General features: G+C 36.9%; 1 protein-coding gene across 6 annotated transcripts in view; it reads left to right on the top strand.

Moving 5' to 3' along the window:
• Positions 1–14622, top strand: part of LOC150105413 (uncharacterized) — a 362599-nt gene extending 347977 nt beyond the window's left edge. For all 6 annotated transcript variants that reach the window (XM_090394785.1, XM_090394784.1, XM_090394783.1 and 3 more), the window contains one exon: positions 12664–14622. In XM_090394785.1, coding sequence (XP_090250911.1) covers positions 12664–14334 — 1671 coding nt within the window. In that variant the 3' untranslated portion in view covers positions 14335–14622. The remainder of the gene's footprint in view (positions 1–12663) is intronic.
• The last annotated feature ends 3518 nt before the right edge of the window (positions 14623–18140 follow it).

Below are 18140 nucleotides of genomic sequence, written 5' to 3'. Positions count from 1 at the left end.
GGTCAATGTCCTTCTCATAATTGCAGCAATCCTCTGTGTTACCTTCACCACCTTTGTAATATGTCCCCTAAATTTGAGGTTTCTATCAATCATCAAACCCAGATCTATTATCTCTCCTACTTCCTCCAGTTTAACTCCTCCCATAGAGTATGCAGCGTCCCATCGATGTTTCCCAAACCTCAAGACCTTACATTTTGCTGCATTACACTGATACCCCCATTCATTTGCCCATCTATCTAGCTTATTCAAATCCTCTTGCAGGGCTACCACATCTGCACTATTACTAATAATCCTTCCCAGCTTCGCATCATCCGCTAACAACTGAATATCCCCTTTATATCAATGACACTGGCAATGTCATAGATATAAAGGTTAAACAATATAGGTCCTAGTACTGAGCCCTGTGGGACCCCACTTGTAACCTTCTGTCTCCTTGAAACTGATCCACCATACACAACTCTCTGATACCTATCAGACAGCCAATCCTGAATCCAGTTGACCAATCTGACATCCAGACCCATGTGTTGCAACTTAAATATCAGCTTATCATGTGGCACCCTGTCAAATGCCTTTGCTAAGTCTAAGAAAATCGCAGTATATGCCTTTCCCTCATCTAATGTTCTTGTAACTTGATTATAAAAGGCTAGCATATTGCTAAAACAAGAGCGCCCTTTCACAAATCCATGTTGACTCTCACAGATAACATTACCCTCATCTGCCCAGTGCTGTATACTGTCCCTCACTACTTTCTCCAAGATCTTGACAACTACTGATGACACACAGACAGGTCTATAATTAGACACTTCCAGTCTGTTACCACCCTTATGCAATGGCACTATCTTACCTTCCTTCCATTCCCTGGGCACCTTTGCCGAAGCCAGACTTTCATTGAAAAGCCAGGTTAAAGGCACTGTCAGTTCCCTAGCACATTCTCTCAAAACTCATGGTGAAATACCATCCAGTCCCAAAGCTTTATTGACATCCAGAGTTCTCAGTATCTGAAACACACTCCTCCTGTACCTCTAAACCTTGAACCTGCCCTATCCCTCTAGCATTAAAACTGACTCCTCCAGGATGAAATACTCCAATAAAGTGGTCATTGAACAATTCCACTATGTCCTCTGCATCAGTCACTCTATTCCCATTTTTATCCCACAATATCATTCTTCCACAGTCATTTCTCCTCCTACTGGCCACATAACTGAAAAATTCCCTAGGATTTTCTTTGGATCTTATGGCCAATTTCCTCTCGTATTCCAGTTTCGCTTTCCTTACCACACTAGTCACTCTTCTGGCCTGTGTCTTATATTCTTCACGCATCCTCTCTTCACCTGTCTCCTTATATCTCTTCCATGGCCTCTTTTTCACATGCAATTCCTGTTTAATATTGTTTGTCATCCACTTTACTCCAAATTGTGTCCTCTTCACCATTGCTGCTAACAGATATTCTTTCACAATTTCCCACGGACTAACGATATCCCGGCCTTCCAATTCCTCCCTCCATGAAACTTTCCGAAGTTGACGTCTTAGACTATTATAATCACCTGCATTATAATTCCACATAAGTTCCCATCTCTTTGATACTCCTGCATGTCTATTCATTTTCCAAGTCAAAACCATATGGTCACTCTCTCCAACTGGTGGGAGAGATGTCATCTCAGTTATTATCAACTCTTCTGATCATCATCATCATACGTATCAAGGATTTAGGCCTAGTATGGCCTGTTCCGGCCTTAGAAGTCATCGTTGAATCGTTTAAGAGGACGTCCTGGTTTTCCTTTTCTTAATGGCCTGTACTTCAAGGCCTGCTTTGGTAATCTCTCCGTTTTCATTCTCTGAACGTGCTCCATCCATCCATGTTTATATCTTTTAACTTCCTCAATTACTGGTTCCTGGCTTAATTCCTTCACAGTATCTTCGCTTCCCCTGTGATCAAATAGGACATACTTTGCAGTCCTTCTCATAAACTTCACTTCTGCTGTTGTCAATCTTTGTTTGTCTTTTTGTTTCATTGTCCAGATTTCGCTTCCATACATTAAGACCGGTAGGGCCAATGCATTGTATACTTCCAGCCTGGTTTGCCCTTGAACTAGGCCCGGTTCAAATATAGAGTCAATCACTCCTGTTATTTCTAAACATTTTGCAATTCCTATGTTTATATCCCCTTCATTTTCATAAGTGATCATACATCCCAGGTAGTCAAATGAATTCACCTTTTCTAAGATCTTGTTATCCAATACTATTCTAGTTCCTGCTGGATCTTGTCCCTTAAAGGCCATAGTCTTTGATCTTTCCGCTGATATTATCACACCATAATCCTTGGATATGTCATCTAGATTTAAAATAGCTTTCTGTAAGTTATCTTCAGAATTTGTAATCACCATTTGGTCGTCTGCAAAGAGGAGAGTGTTTAAGTTAACTGTAGGTGAAAGTTTAATTCCTTGATGTAAATTTTTACTCCATTTTATTACTATTTCATTCAAGTAGATATCAAAAAGAGTTGCTGAGAGGGGACATCCCTGTCGGATCCCCCGGTTTATCTCTCTTGTATATGATAGCCCATGACCTAACCCTATTTGCACCTGATCATCTTCATATATACCTGTGACAGCCCTTAGGATACCATTTGGCATTTGTCCCTCTTTCAATATGCTAAATAATATGTCTCTTTTAACTCTGTCAAATGCTTTTTCAAAGTCAACAAATGCAATATGTGTTTCTAAACTATATTCTCCCCTTTTCTCTATTATTAATTTTAGGCAGAAGGCTGGGTCCATACATGATCGTCCTTTTCCAAATCCATTCTGCACCTCTAGAACAAAGCCCCTGGAATATTTCATTAGTTTGTTATTTAAGATTCTGCTGTATATTTTGTAACATGAATTTAGTACACTGATACCTCTATAGCCCCTAGGGTCATCTCTATTACCTTTCTCAAAGATAGGAATCACAATTGCTTTTTTTCCATTCTATTGGGGGGGATACCAGTTGAGTAAATCTCATTTAAAAACAAGAGTCTTCCCTTGAATCTTGTTCCTGCGTATCTACATAGCCCTGAACCCAGCTTATCCTCTCCAGATGATTTTCCATTTCTTGTTTCTTTCAGGCTGATTTCCAATTCTTCTTCAGTTATTTCCCCTTCATTTTCGTTAATTGTTTGCCAGTTGTCTTTTTTAAAATATCCGTCTGTCCACAGTTCTGTGTAGCAATTTAGAAATTCATCTAATTTCAATTCAGTGTTTAATTTTATGTTTTCCCTGGTATCTGCATTCAGGTGTTTCAAAATCCCATATACATTGGGTCTTATTTTATATAAATCATGCCCTAAACCAGAAACAAATTTATTCCATGATTCTCTGTCTTTTTCTGACCTCTCCTTTAGCTATGGCTCTTATTCTTTTATATTCCATTTCATCCTCCAATCTTTCATTGCTTAACCATTTGTGATAGGCTTCTTTTTTCTTTTTGATTATTTCTTTGATTGCATCATCCCAGATCTTCAGTTTTTTCTTTTATTGAACCCTTTGGTCTTTCCTAAGCCCTCACCTGCCGCTGCATCCAGTATCGCTTTTATATTAAGCCATTCTATTTCTATTTCTTCATTTTGTTTTATTTTATCTAGATACTGGTTAATTCTTTGTTCATATAGCCATTGTACATTTGTGTCATTCAATAGTCTAGTTTTATAAACAAATGTTTCAAATTTTCTTTCTGTTCTTGTTACTTGTAGCCATTTAGGTGGTAATCTTAATTTTATTTTAACAAGGAAGTGGTCACTGCTTATTTCATATCCTCTGTGAACTCTAACATCTAGTGAAAATTTTGATGTCTTTTCATTTAATATGAAGTAATCTAATATTGATTTCCATCCTCTTGCTGCCCAAGTATATTTATGTATGTCTTTATGTTTATAGAAGGAATTCATTATTTTTAGGTTATTATAAACTACAAAGTCGATCAATTTTTTACCATTTCTGTTTAGAGTGTGTTCTCCATGTATTCCTATATTATTATTAATTTTCGTGTTTCCAATTCTTGCATTAAAGTCTCCTGCTAAAATTATGTAATCATTTTTATTTATTTTATTATATATGTTTTGTAGCTGATTATAAAATTCAATATTATCCTTCTGATGCTATAACCAAATCTAAAACTCTTGAACCTCTTGTTCCCTCTGTTACATGTTACCTAAGACATTTTTCCCTCAAGAATTCTAGAAATTCCATTCCACTATTGCTACATGCATCTTCCTCTCTCCAATTTATACTACTGTAGTTAAAATCTCCCATAACAATCATTCTTCTTGCACTTGCCAAACTTAGCTGTCTAAACATCTCCTGGTGCCCATCCTCCGTGCTCCTGGGTTTGTAGCAACACCCCACTAAATATCCTGTCTTGCCTACCTCTACCTCACACCATATGCTCTCAAAATCATTTGTCTCACTTCCTTCCAAAGCCTCCACTCTTAGAGGACATAGGTCATCACTTATCATAAGCAGTACCCCACCACTACGCTTTCCCCTCCTATCCTGATGAAAAATGCTATACCCAGCAACTTCTATTCCTGTTATTATATCCACTTCTGTCAACCACGTCTCAGTGATCCCAATAATTTTTGGCCAGGCTGATGCTATCTGCACCACCAATTCCTCTCCCTTGTTCCTGATACTCCTGGCTTTAGTATAAAGCATATAAATGCCATTGTTTCTATACCCAGCATTATCCCTTCTAGACTCCATTGGGCTCAGTGTTACCTGACATCATCTCCCTTCTCCCAAGTATCCATTCCCACAAGAGGCCACCCCTGCTATCATCCTCCCTGGGACACACTGACTCGTTCAGAACAGCAATCTCTCCAGATGCCTACATCCTTCCTCATTCAAATGTAAACGGTCCCTCGCATACAATTCCTCTTTCCTCAAACACACTCCAAGCATCCACATATACCAGTCCTCTCTTGTCACACATTCTTGCTATTATGCCATTCAATATCACCGCTCTTCTGCTCAGCTCATCATTATCATACCTAGGCAACACATATACTATTTTTCCTCTCTCTGTCTTCTTCCGTACAATCTCAAGCAAAAACCTCGTATCTCTCACTGCCTGACTTACATTACCACTCAAGTCATTCGTTCCTACCATCACAATCATCTCATCCACCTTTTCACCTCTCTTAATTGCCATAGCCACCCTTTCTATTGCTCCTCCTGGCAAACACTCCTCACGCATCCTATCTTGAACACCACGGATCATTGAGTCGCCATACATGATACCTCTTACCATTCCCTCTCTCCTATTATTTCCATTCTGTCCTCTTCTTTCATTCCCATAGGTCTCTCTCATTCCCTCTCCTCTACTGCTATTCTCTCTTCTAGCATTCCCATACCTCTCTCTCCTACTGTTTCCGTTCTCTCCTCTTCTAGCACTCCCATACATCTCTCTCATTCCCTCTCTCCTACTGTTTCCATTTTCTCCACTTCTAGCACTTCCATATCCCTCTCTCATTCTGTCTCTCCTACTGTTTCCATCCTCTAGTCTGCTAGCATTCCGATATCTCTCTTTCATTCCCTCTCTTCTACTGTTTCCATTCTCTCCTCTTCTAGCACCCCCATACCTCTCACTCATACTCCCTAAATTCTCTCTCTCTCTCTCTCCTACTCTGATTCTCCTTGCATTTATCTCTTCCATTCTCCTAATCTTATCTCTCATACTTCTGCTCTCATTCACAAGACATTCTACCTCCTCTTTCAACCCATCTATCTCCCTCTGCAGGTCAATCACTCTTAATCTAAATTCACTCTCCCAAACAAAACCATCTCCTAATCTTTCACAGTCACTCACACCTTCCACACTATCAACTATTATTTTCTCATTCATATATATCTTTTTTTCATTCTCTCCTATCACACTACTTGTCTTCCTACATTCATTCCCCGTTCCTGGAGCAACAAAGTTGGATATCGATATTTCTAATGCACTTATTTCCTCCAACTGCCTGCATTTTGCGCATATACGCTCTCCGCTCTCTTTCACAAGCCACATATCTAATTCCCGAGACACATACATGCCGCAAGTACTGCATGCCACAAAGTCCCTTATGATATTGCTAATAATTGAGTTCTTAAATGGCGGAGGACTTGGCGATACACGACTTGCAACTGCAGCTGAATCCGTCATCATTCCTTACTGCCGAGTAGCGTAATCGTTAATTATTCAATTAATAAATTACGTTAAATAAATAGAAAAAAAAGTACAAACAATTACAAGCAAAACAAAACATTTACGTACACTAAATAAAATGAAATATAACTAAATTCTCTAATGAAAACTTAGCTTCGTTTTGTCTTCCACCGTTATGCATTCGATTCCGAAGGTAACCAAAATATATTATATCGCGACAACAACTAACTTCCAAAAAACAACCACTGAAGTACACTCGTATTCAGAGAAACAATTTAGCACTCAAAAACGTAGAAAAACAGGAAAAAAAACAGACTATTCACCAATTAAAAATCACTTTCTATTGTATTAATCTTTTGTAAATTCCTGATTATTATCTTATTATATTAATTTAGTTTTTATTTTATTTTTAATTAGGAATTTACTGACTGTCCTGTCATGGTGTGAGGTAGAGGTAGGGAAGACAGGATATTTAGTGGGGTGTTGCTACAGACCCAGGAGCACGGAGGATGGGGACCAGGAGATGTTTAGACAGCTAAGTTTGGCAAGTGCAAGAAGAATGATTGTTATGGGAGATTTTAACTACAGTAGTATAAATTGGAGAGAGGAAGATGCATGTAGCAATAGCGGAATGGAATTTCTAGAATTCTTGAGGGAGAAATGTCTTAGGCAACATGTAACAGAGGGAACAAGAGGTTCAAGAGTTTTAGATTTGGTTATAGCATCAGAAGAGTTGATAATAACTGAGATGACATATCTCCCACCAGTTGGATAGAGTGACCATATGGTTTTGACTTGGAAAATGAATAGACATGCAGGAGTATCAGAGAGACGGGAACTTATGTGGAATTATAATCCAGGTGATTATAATAGTCTTAGACGTCAACTTCAGGAAGTTTCATGGAGGGAGGAATTGGAAGGCCGGGATATCGTTAGTGCGTGGGAAATTGTGAAAGAATATCTGTTAGCAGCAATGGTAAGTTGTATACCACGAGTGAAGAAGAGGACACAATTTGGAGTAAAGTGGATGACAAACAATATTAAACAGGAATTGCATGTGAAAAAGAGGCTATGGAAGAGATATAAGGAGACAGGTGAAGAGAGGATGCGTGAAGAATATAAGACACAGGCCAGAAGAGTGACTAGTGTGGTAAGGAAAGCGAAACTGGAATATGAGAGGAGATTGGCCCTAAGATCCAAAGAAAATCCTAGGGAATTTTTTAGCTATGTGGCCAGTAGGAGGAGAAATGACTGTGGAAGAACGATATTGTGGGATAAAAATGGGAATAGAGTGACTGATGCAGAGAACATAGTGGAATTGTTCAATGACCACTTTATTGGAGTATTTCATCCTGGAGGAGTCAGTTTTAATGCTAGAGGGATAGGGCAGCTTCAAAGTTTAGAGGTACAGGAGGAGAGTGTGTTTCAGATACTGAGAACTCTGGACGTCAATAAAGCTTTGGGACCGGATGGTGTTTCACCACGAGTTTTGAGAGAATGTGCTAGGGAACTGACAGTGCCTTTAACCTGGCTTTTCAATGAAAGTCTGGCTTCGGCAAAGGTGCTCAGGGAATAGAAGGAAGGTAAGATAGTGCCATTGCATAAGGGTGGTAACAGACTGGAAGTGTCTAATTATAGACCAGTCTGTGTGTCATCAGTAGTTGTTAAGATCTTGGAGAAAGTAGTGAGGAACCGTATACAGCACTGGGCAGATGAGGGTAATGTTATCTGTGAGAGTCAACATGAATTTGTGAAAGGGCGCTCTTGTTTTAGCAATATGCTAGCCTTTTATAATAAAGTTACAAGAACATTAGATGAGGGAAAGGCATATACTGCGATTTTCTTAGACTTAGCAAAGGCATTTGACAGGGTGCCACATGATAAGCTGATATTTAAGTTGCAGCACATGGGTCTGGATGTCAGATTGGTCAACTGGATTCAGGATTGGCTGTCTGATAGGTATCAGAGAGTTGTGTATGGTGGAGCAGTTTCAAGGAGACAGAAGATTACAAGTCGGGTCCCACAGGGCTCAGTACTAGGACCTGTATTGTTTAACTTTTATATCAATGACATTGCCAGTGTCATTGATATAAAGGGGATATTCAGTTGTTAGCAGATGATGCGAAGCTGGGAAGGATTATTAGTAATAGTGCAGATGTGGTAGCCCTGCAAGAGGATTTGAATAAGCTAGATAGATGGGCAAATGAATGGGGGTGTCAGTGTAATGCAGCAAAATGTAAGGTCTTGAGGTTTGGGAAACATCGATGGGACGCTGCATACTCTATGGGAGGAGTTAAACTGGAGGAAGTAGGAGAGATAATAGATCTGGGTTTGATGATTGATAGAAACCTCAAATTTAGGGGACATATTGCAAAGGTGGTGAAGGTAACACAGAGGATTGCTGCAATTTTGAGAAGGACACTGACCTGCAGAGATAAGAGAGTTATCATTCCGTTGTATAAGTCTCTGATCAGACCACACTTGGATTATTGTTCTCAGATTTGGTCCCCAGGATTTGAATGGGATAAATTAACTGTGGAAAAGATACAAAGACGGATGACAAAGATGGTCTCAGGACTGTACAAGGATAGTTATGAGAATCAGCTGAGGGAATGTGGACTGCAGAGTTTGGCGGATAGAAGAAGGAGAGGTGATATGATTGAGACTTTTAAACTGTTGAGAGGTGGTTACAGGATTGACACTGGGGAGTTCTTTCACTTGTTGAACAGTGGGAAGGAGTGATGAGAAGAGGCCATCCCTGGAAGTTACGAAAGGAAACTGTGAGTGGTTTCTTTGCATGGAGGGTGGTTGATCCGTGGAATGCATTGCCTGATAGAGTGGTGAGGGCAAGAACGGTCAATGAGTTTAAGGAGTGGTATGATAGACTTTGTGTTTCTTAGGGGGAACCTCCCCTCGATGAGTCTTGACAGACTTTATGTTCTTAGGAAGGACCTCCCACGATGAGTCTTTTGACTCCATGGAGGCCTGAATAATAATAATAATATTCATGCTATAATGTCACTTTTAAAAAATTCTTTTATTGCAGTTTATTTTGTGTTCCATTGTTAATGTACTGAAGACCTTTGATATAGGTGAAAATTTTATACCTAATAAATTTGCTATCACATAAGTTTGGGTTTCCATCTTTAATAATTTTTTACAAAAAACGTGACAGCTTACGCATACCTATATTGAAACAATTTCTCTTGTGGACAGTTTGAAAATGAACTATAATCTCAAATATCTATAGTTTGAATAATGAACTAAATCCCTTTTGTTCTCCCCTCCACCTTCAAAAAATATAATGCTCTTGTAACATAGCTGCACTTTCTTTCTTTTTGTGTGTAGCATTTTTAAAGTTTTAATTTTCAATTTTTTGATAATGATGTTGCGATTATTATAAATTGGGAAGTTAAGTGGTCCTTGCAGTGATAAGACGGAATTAATTTTAACAGAAATACTGTGTCAGTTTACAAAAGCAATATTAAGTATTTCTTTTAGGATGAAAATTAAACATTGGATTTGACTCTTTGATGCTCCATCTTTTCAGTAGTAGTGAATATTACTTAATTATAAAATAGTAATACTAGAAACACGTTTAATATTTTTATTGTAAAATTTTTGGCTAAATTTCATAGCCATTGTCAATACAGTTATAGGAAAACTCAAAAAAATAACAATTTAATTGAAAGCACGTGATATTATATGCAATATCGGCTGCAGGAGAATAGCTCCATCTCCATTAAAAGCTATTCAAAATAAATTACAGTAAATTGATTTAGTTAATTCATTATTTTTAAAATTATAAACAATATTTACTTGCAGTTACGGAATACATGAATGGTGAGTATTGGTTAATATAATTTCCCAAAATTGAGAAAGTTTTAAGCAATCGTTTTTGTTCAGATTTGGATTGTGAATGTGTGCTTCACAGCTTTCTTTGTAGAGTTTTTCTAGAAGAAAGGAACAATTGTGTAGCACTGTGGTTTGTTTCATTGAATTCCATGTTTTGTAGATAAAGCATGGTTTGCTAAACCGGTTTTGTTGGGTTCGTTAAGAGAAATGTATTCCTGATGTTCTTCCAGGCAAATTTGTGCAGATCAACCAGTTTGTCCATAATAACATTAGCCACAAGAGCAGGGGATTCTATAAACTCCAGGTTAAGATAGAGGAAGATATTTGTCTTTTGGTGAATTAGGAATGTATTAAGTTTGCAAACTGGATGGAAAGCAACTTGTACATTGGTCTGACGAAGTAATCTTGCTATTTTTTTCAGAAATTCCATTACATACAGAATACAAATTCTGATAATTTCTTCTTGAGGAAGGTTAGGACCAGCCATAATTATTGATTATTTTTTCGATAGTTTTTACATTATAAAGTCGGCCTGGTTGGCTGAGTGGTTAGCGTATCCGATCTCCAGCCAAAAGGCTTCGGGGTTCGAATCCTGCCATAGGCATGGATGCTTGTGATTGTCTGTGAAAATGGTGGTGGTAGTGGGCGGTAGATGCCGTTGACGATGATGGTAGTTGATGGAGAGTTGTAGAGTGGGCACCCTCCCTCCCTCGATGAGTCTTTGGACTCCCTGGAGATGTAATAATAATAATAACCATTTGCACTAAAGGTAGTTGGTTATAAACAGTTAATTATAATCATGATGATAAACGGTTCTTTGTTTAAAAGAGAATTTGTAAAACAAATTTTATGAGGTCTGTCAACTAAGGATTTGATTACACCATATTTCTGCCAAGGGTGATGATGAGAGAATCAATGTATTTACCAGTATGAGTTAGTTTTTCTATATATATATTGAGAACTGTAAGCTGCCATTTGGTTGACACAGAATGAGAACATCCAGAAAAGGATGTTCTCATTCTATGAGATCTTCTATTTCTAGGGTAAATTTGATTCTTGGGTCTTGCTTGAGATCTCGTTTCTTGGAATCATCCTCACATCAAACCTCTCCTGGCATAAACATATCACAACCATTGCATCCTCAGCCTCAAAAAAACTAGGATTTCTCTTTCGCTCAAGACTTTAGTTCACCCCCGAACAGCTATTAACATTATTTAAATCACAAATCCGCCCAGCTATTGAATACTGCTCCCACATATGGGGTGGGCCCCTAAAAGCTCTCTCAAAATGCTCGACTCAATACAGAGGAGAGCAATTAGACTTACCAATGATCCATCCCTTACAACTCCCCCCCCCCCACTTTAACACAGATGTATGGTCTCTGCAGTATGTATATTCTACAAATATTTCCATGGGAAATGCTCATCTGAAATAACATCAATAATTCCTCTGCTCAGTACAAAGCTCATTGGAACACGTGCAGCTGCTGCACAACATCCCTTCACACTACACCTAGAAACAAACAGAACAAGTTTCTTTTCCTCTTCCTTCATCCCTGCAACTGCTGCACTGTGGAACAGTCTCCCACCTGCTGTGTTTCCCGAGGTATACAATTTAAAGTCATTCAAATAAAATGTAAACAAATTCCTCCTTTCCCAACCCACTACCCTTATATGGTACTAATGTACTATAGGTTGACCAACCAACCTCCTGTGTATGGGCCTAACATAAAAAAATTAATTTCTCTAAGAAATTCATGAAGATCAGATAAAGAGGAGTTCTATACAGCAAACACTTTATCAACACTTCATCAATCTCTAAAACATACTGACAAGAGGAAAGGTTATTATTATGTCTTAAATTGAAGTATTTTCTTAGAATATTTTGGATTTCTAATCTCATAGATTAGAAACACGGCAGCATAACATTTTTAAAATAATTTTTAAAAGTTTAGAAAAATACTGAATACAAATAAAATCCATTTGCTGTAACTTCTAATTACGTTGAAGTCATAGCAGCAAGTTTATTTAAGCAACAGGGAGGTGTGACAGTTTATATTACACTAGATAAACTTCATATGGGTGCTGGGTTTCACTATCTGAAACTTGGGATTTTCATGCCATAAAACAGAAAAATCATCAAGAGAAATTTACAGTCATACATGCCAAAACACCATGTATTTGGCTTCTTGCTGTAAACCTTGTAATAAGACAAAACTGGTATTATACATAGATTTCATCATAAGATTCATCATCTGTATAAGATTGGTGACTCTCACCATAATATATGCAATGTATACTTCCTGCTTTTGTGTACTGTTCATTATTGAATGTTGAGAAATCCTGGAGTGAAGATAGCTGTGTTTGTTATACAAATAACTGGCCAGAGGATACTTCATGCAGAAACTTTTATGCTTGCTTCCAGTAGAATAAATTAACTCAAATATGTGATTTTTTGTATATAATTTGATTAGTCCTTTGTTTCCAAAAATAGAAATGCATATATATATATACCAGCAGTAACATCAGAAATATTAATTACATATTTTGTGGTATATATAATCATTTTTAACACTTTTTGCTCTCATTTAATTTCCATATAGTAATTGGTTATTTTTTGTTTCAGATGTCAAATTTGATATGTCATAAAGCTCATGCTCATATTGAGAAGCCCAAATTGGCTTGTAGCATGTGTAGAAAAGTTTTTCCTAGAAAGTATGCTCTCCATTGTCATGAGGAATATAAACATGGCATCAGATGCAATTCTAAAGATCGTTTATTGAAATTAAATGAGAAGAAATTCACTGACTTAATCATGGAACAACTGAAACATATCAAAAAAGGTATTTCTTTGAAGCATTGTGTAACATTTCCTAATGGAGATAAAACGATAGTGATGAACTGTGAAACTGAGCAAGCAACTAATCCATCTGTAGTAAATGTAAAACCATCACCTTCTCTCTCATTATACATATCAGCCTCTGCTTCCAGTAATCAAGGCATTCATTCCAAAATTCCTGCCTCTACATCTTCTGAAAACACTCATGACTTTTCTAAAGTCTCTAATGCTAAAACATTGTTTTCTGGAAAAGATGTTTTGTCTCATGATACTAATCAAAAATCATCAACTCCTGTAGTCATAGAGCCAGTTTTCAGTAATGAAATTGTTTGCCCATCATCTTCAACATTTGGCAAACCAGTTTTTGCATTATTAAAGCCTGTTAATGGAGTACCATTATTAGTTAAAATTGCAACAGGGCCTAATGAAAAGCAAATGCTAGTCCCAACCACACTGGAAGATTTACAGCAATTTGGACAACTTGCAAGTCAGAATCTTGCCAGTGAGCAAAGTAGCACCTTAAAATCAGTACAATTAAAAATTCCAGTAATGGCTGCTGTTGAACAACATTGTGGAGAGGATAGTACCATTACAGCACAGATCGAAGCTGTGAATAGTGATGTATTAGCTGCTGATTCTGAACATTCAAATTTGCCATGCACTGAAAATCAAATTCCTTTTACAAAACCATCACTATGTTTGTTGGATACAAACATAAACTTGCAAGTATCTTCAGAAGCTAAACCTCACAGTTATTCTGGTTCATATCAGCTAATGTCATCAGCAACATTGCCTTCACACTACAAGAATAAACAGCTAACAGTTGACCTAAATTCTTCAAAAACACAGGATAACTCTAACTGTGATGAGACATCTGAAGATATTCAGCAATATATGCAGAATAGTTGTAATTATAAACATGTAACATCTTTTGTTGATAAAGACTCCAAGATAGAGGAAAATGAGTTTGCTGATAACTCATGTACTCAAAATGATGCATCTTTTGTTGAAAGAGAACTTATTGCTCAGACGTTACCTTCTAATAGCAGAACTCTAGCATGCTCTTTTCAGTCAATGCAAGAGCTTATCCCTAATAATACATTGACCTTTAAATCTGAAAATACTTTGCCACATGAAGAAATATATGTGGTGTCTCATCATACTGATAACATTGCAGAATATATAGCAGAAGTAGACTATCCTGTACTTCAAGAGGAATCTGTTAAACAGTCATGTTTACCTTCTGATAGGCTCCTAGAGCCTACAGATTTGGGTACAGCTGGAACGGTGTTAAGTAATGTTGCTGTAGGATCAGTTGGATATGAGGGGATTGCTTTAGGAAATTCAGACAATGCAGCATATTCTGATATTGGCCATATGTTTCTGCAGATAAATTCTAACTCATCTATCCCTTTATGCAAAGAGATGGTAGAAATTGTTAGTGCAGAAACTACGTGATATTAATGTAAACTGAGAATTGAGTAAGTAGAGTAGAATGTCATTTCAAAAACTCCTGTGATCCATCTTGTAAATAGATGCTAGCAAAACATATTTTCTTTTCTTGACTAATTTGTATAAAACAATAATTGATAGTCTCAAATTTGCAAATTAGCAAGAGTTAGAAAAATATTTTGTTGCTTATCTAGCATACAGAAAACCTCTTCTCTTTTGTACAAATGTTGCTGTGATAAATTTACTGTGTGTTATTTCTATTGCCAGTACAATAAATATTTTATTTTAACAATATAGAGTAGGATTTATTTTAACATATCCTTGAAGTCCAGGAAACATCAAGTTACTGTGCGGGTGGATTTGAAAGAGTTTAATAGGTTTTTAAGAGTTTAATTTAACACAATTTAATTTTCTAGAATTTAAATTGAAGTTTTCAAGATTATCAAGCAACAAATACTTTTTTTAAATGTTGACAAACATGTTAGATTTTCAACAATCTTTGATATTTTGCATTTGGTAGTTTCAATTAGTTTAGTATTATGATACACAATTAATCCTGAATGGTAGTAACTGTCAGGAATTAGTATAATTAAAGTGATTAGTCTTGATAAAAGTTGGTTTTGCAGAAGCATATTTGTTAATTTATGAATAAGAAAGTGTTTCTAATGCTATAATACATTCATTAAACATGATCTTTTTTCTTGCTTTGCTGAAAGTATACTTCCATCATACACTTGGAAGAATATTTGTATGAACTTTGATTGGGAAAGACCTAGATATCTCTAATCAGGAGTCAGGAATCATTTTCTGATCCTTGTTATTGAAAGACAAATTTCATGATTTAGGAATTCATAATATATTTAGGTCATGGATGACCTAAATATATTATGGATCCCACATAGGGTAACTTCTGTTACCCTATGTGGGATCACTTTTCTGCTTATTGAAGGCGTGAAGTAACTTGAAAAGTCTTGATAAAAGTTGGTTCAGATCTCTAGAGCAGTATTTCCAGATTCTCTAATTATTAACCCACTGGCAGTATATGATAGGCTTACATTGTTTCATGGTGGGATTAACATTAAAAAAGTGGCAATTTTTAAATTATTATTGGAAATTTGAGAGATTGGAAGTATTTGTTCTCTGCCTGGTTTATCATAAAAAATCCACCTCCCATGTGAGACTGGCTGACTTGCTTTTATTTGAACATAGGTTTTTCCAAACATCATTATTACTGACTTAGCTGTGGAGGCCCTGAAGATATTTCATGTTGTGGAATTATTTTCATTCAAGTTGGTTGGTTGTACTTTATTACTTGAAGGTTTCTGGATATATGGCATTTTTGTGTAAATTGAAGATACTAAATCTAGATGAATTGCTTTAATTATGAGACTTTCATTTTGGTTGTGAATTTTATGCATGAGTGCCTATTATGTAGGAGTGATAAGGAGATTTTTAAATGCCTCTCTCTAGAACTGAAACCAGATTGAGAAGAGTATGCCAGCATGTGTATTCTTCTACTCTCATTTGTAAATTAGAAGTGTAATATTACCGTATTTTTCTGTGTATAAAACGATACTTTTTTCTAAAAATTTTTAGACCAAAAATTGGGGTGTCATCTTATACATGGGGGGGGGGGGGTAACCGGTTGAGAGACCTGCGGTTGCCATGTGCGAAACTGCCGGTACCTTTTCTCCGCGAACAGGCTTCCGCCAATCACTAGCCTTTGTTAACTTTGTCGATTGATGTCATTAATGGCTGATTCTGAATAAGCCAATCAGAACTCTGAAAGCATTCATACGTCTGCAACTTGTTGCCTGGGTAAGTTATTGCATTAACAATATTTTGAGCACTAGCCCATAAAAATGTCTGAAAAAAAAAAAATTATCATATTCTTCAAAATTCAAGTTAAAAGTCATCAATTATGCAAAAGAACATGGAAATAAAGCTTCACAGAGACAGTTTGGACCTCCTTCCCACTGAGCGTATGATTAGACAGTGGAGAAAAAGGAAGAACAACTACTCAAGATGCCAAAAAAGAAGAGGGCCTTAAGAGGAAAACCAGCAAAATGGCCATACTTGGAGCAGAGGCTTGGATTATGAAGCAGCACCAGAGTGGGATATGTGTGTCAACCAAGCTTATTCAATATGAGGTTTGCAAGAGAAATGAACATTGTTGATTTCACAGGAAAAGCAAAATGGTGCTTCAACTTCATGAGGAGAGAAGGGTTTGGCCATGAGAACACCAAGTTAGCCCAGAATGCCACCAGCTTATGAGGATAAAATCCAATAGTTTTACTTCTATGTCATAAAACTTTGGAAAAAAATATGCTTTTGAACCAAGTCAGATTGCAAACATAGATGAGGTGCCTCTCAATTTTGATGTGCCTTCCAACAGAACTATTGATATGAAAGGGGTCAAAACAAGTGGTCATGAAAGGACACACTATACCGCTGTCCTTTCATGCTGTGCAGATGGTACCAAACTGCCTCCTATGCTGATTTTTAAGAGGAAAATCTATCCTAGAGAGAGAGAGAGAGAGAGAGCATACCACCTGGCGTCCTTGTCCAAGTTCATAAGAACGGCTGGATGAATGAAGAGATCATGGCAATTTGGTTAGCAAAGATTTGGTCCAGAAGACCCAAGGACTCTCAAAGAGGTCAGCTCTGCTTGTGTTTGATCAGTTCCAAGCACATTTAACAGAAAAGACAAAAAGGGTTGCAGTGGATTTGCAAACACAGCTAGCAGTCATTCCTCCTGAACTTACAGGTCAGCTACCACTAGATATTTCTATCAACAAGCCCTTCAAAACTGTGATGAAATGGAATAAATGGATGCAAAAAGCAGGTAATAATTTGACACCGACAGGAAGAGTGAAAAAACCAACCATTACTGAAGTATACAAATGGGTCCTAAACTCATGGAATGGAGTCAGGCAAGAGGTGGTTGTTGAAGTTCTTCAAGAAATGTGGAATCAGCAATGCCATGGATGGAAGTGAGGATGATCTCATATATATAGACAGTGACTCAGAAAATAGCAGTGATACAGTAGAGGTTGAAGAAAGTGATATGTCTGGAACTAATAGTGATGAAGACAATGATACTGAGGAACTGCCCAGAACTGAGAGTGATGCAATACAGTGCCCTTTGGTGACTGAGGCTGTTCTCAACATTTTTTTCCATTTTTCTCTGTCCATTGCCTGGTGACTCAAATTCTGCAAACTCGTTCCACAACTCCTTCCCATCATCTATCCACTGTTCTCTTTATACCTTTCATTGTACTAAACATTAAGGGTTTGATCTTTCTACTGTTATCCATTCAACAAATATGTCAATTAATAATTTGAAGGAAACTTAGGTTTCCTTCAAATTATTTTCTGCATTAGATTCTCTTTGCGGGTTACTTATATGGTTAATTTGTTACTTTTTTGCAACCATCTAATTCATAAAATCTTTCTATAACATGTTTTTTCAAAAGCCAGTATTCATCTTGCAGTCTTACTATTACTCACTTATTGTGACTGTGATCCTCATTTTCAGGTATACTTAAATTTTATTCAAATATATAGTGTATTTTAGGAAATTTTGAACTACAAAAATTTCAGAAAAAGTTTGGTTGTAAAATAGTTACAAACTTTGATAAGGTCACATCATGCAGCACTAACTTACTACAGCTAAACTTACAAACAGCTTGACAATCCTTGGCAAAAGTACCTAAGAGATATATTCACCATAATGCAGTCAGATATAACAAAGTCAAACTGATGTAACATGTCAGTTAGTTTGCATGTATGTATTGCATATATTTAAATTA

The sequence above is a fragment of the Typopeltis vanoorti genome, chromosome 6 (assembly GCF_054136105.1).
Source record: "Typopeltis vanoorti isolate ZY-2024b chromosome 6, IOZ_Tvanoo_1.0, whole genome shotgun sequence".
NCBI lineage: Eukaryota > Metazoa > Arthropoda > Arachnida > Uropygi > Thelyphonidae > Typopeltis > Typopeltis vanoorti.
Note: the sequence above shows the minus strand (reverse complement) of the source record. Positions and strands in the feature narration are given on the sequence as shown.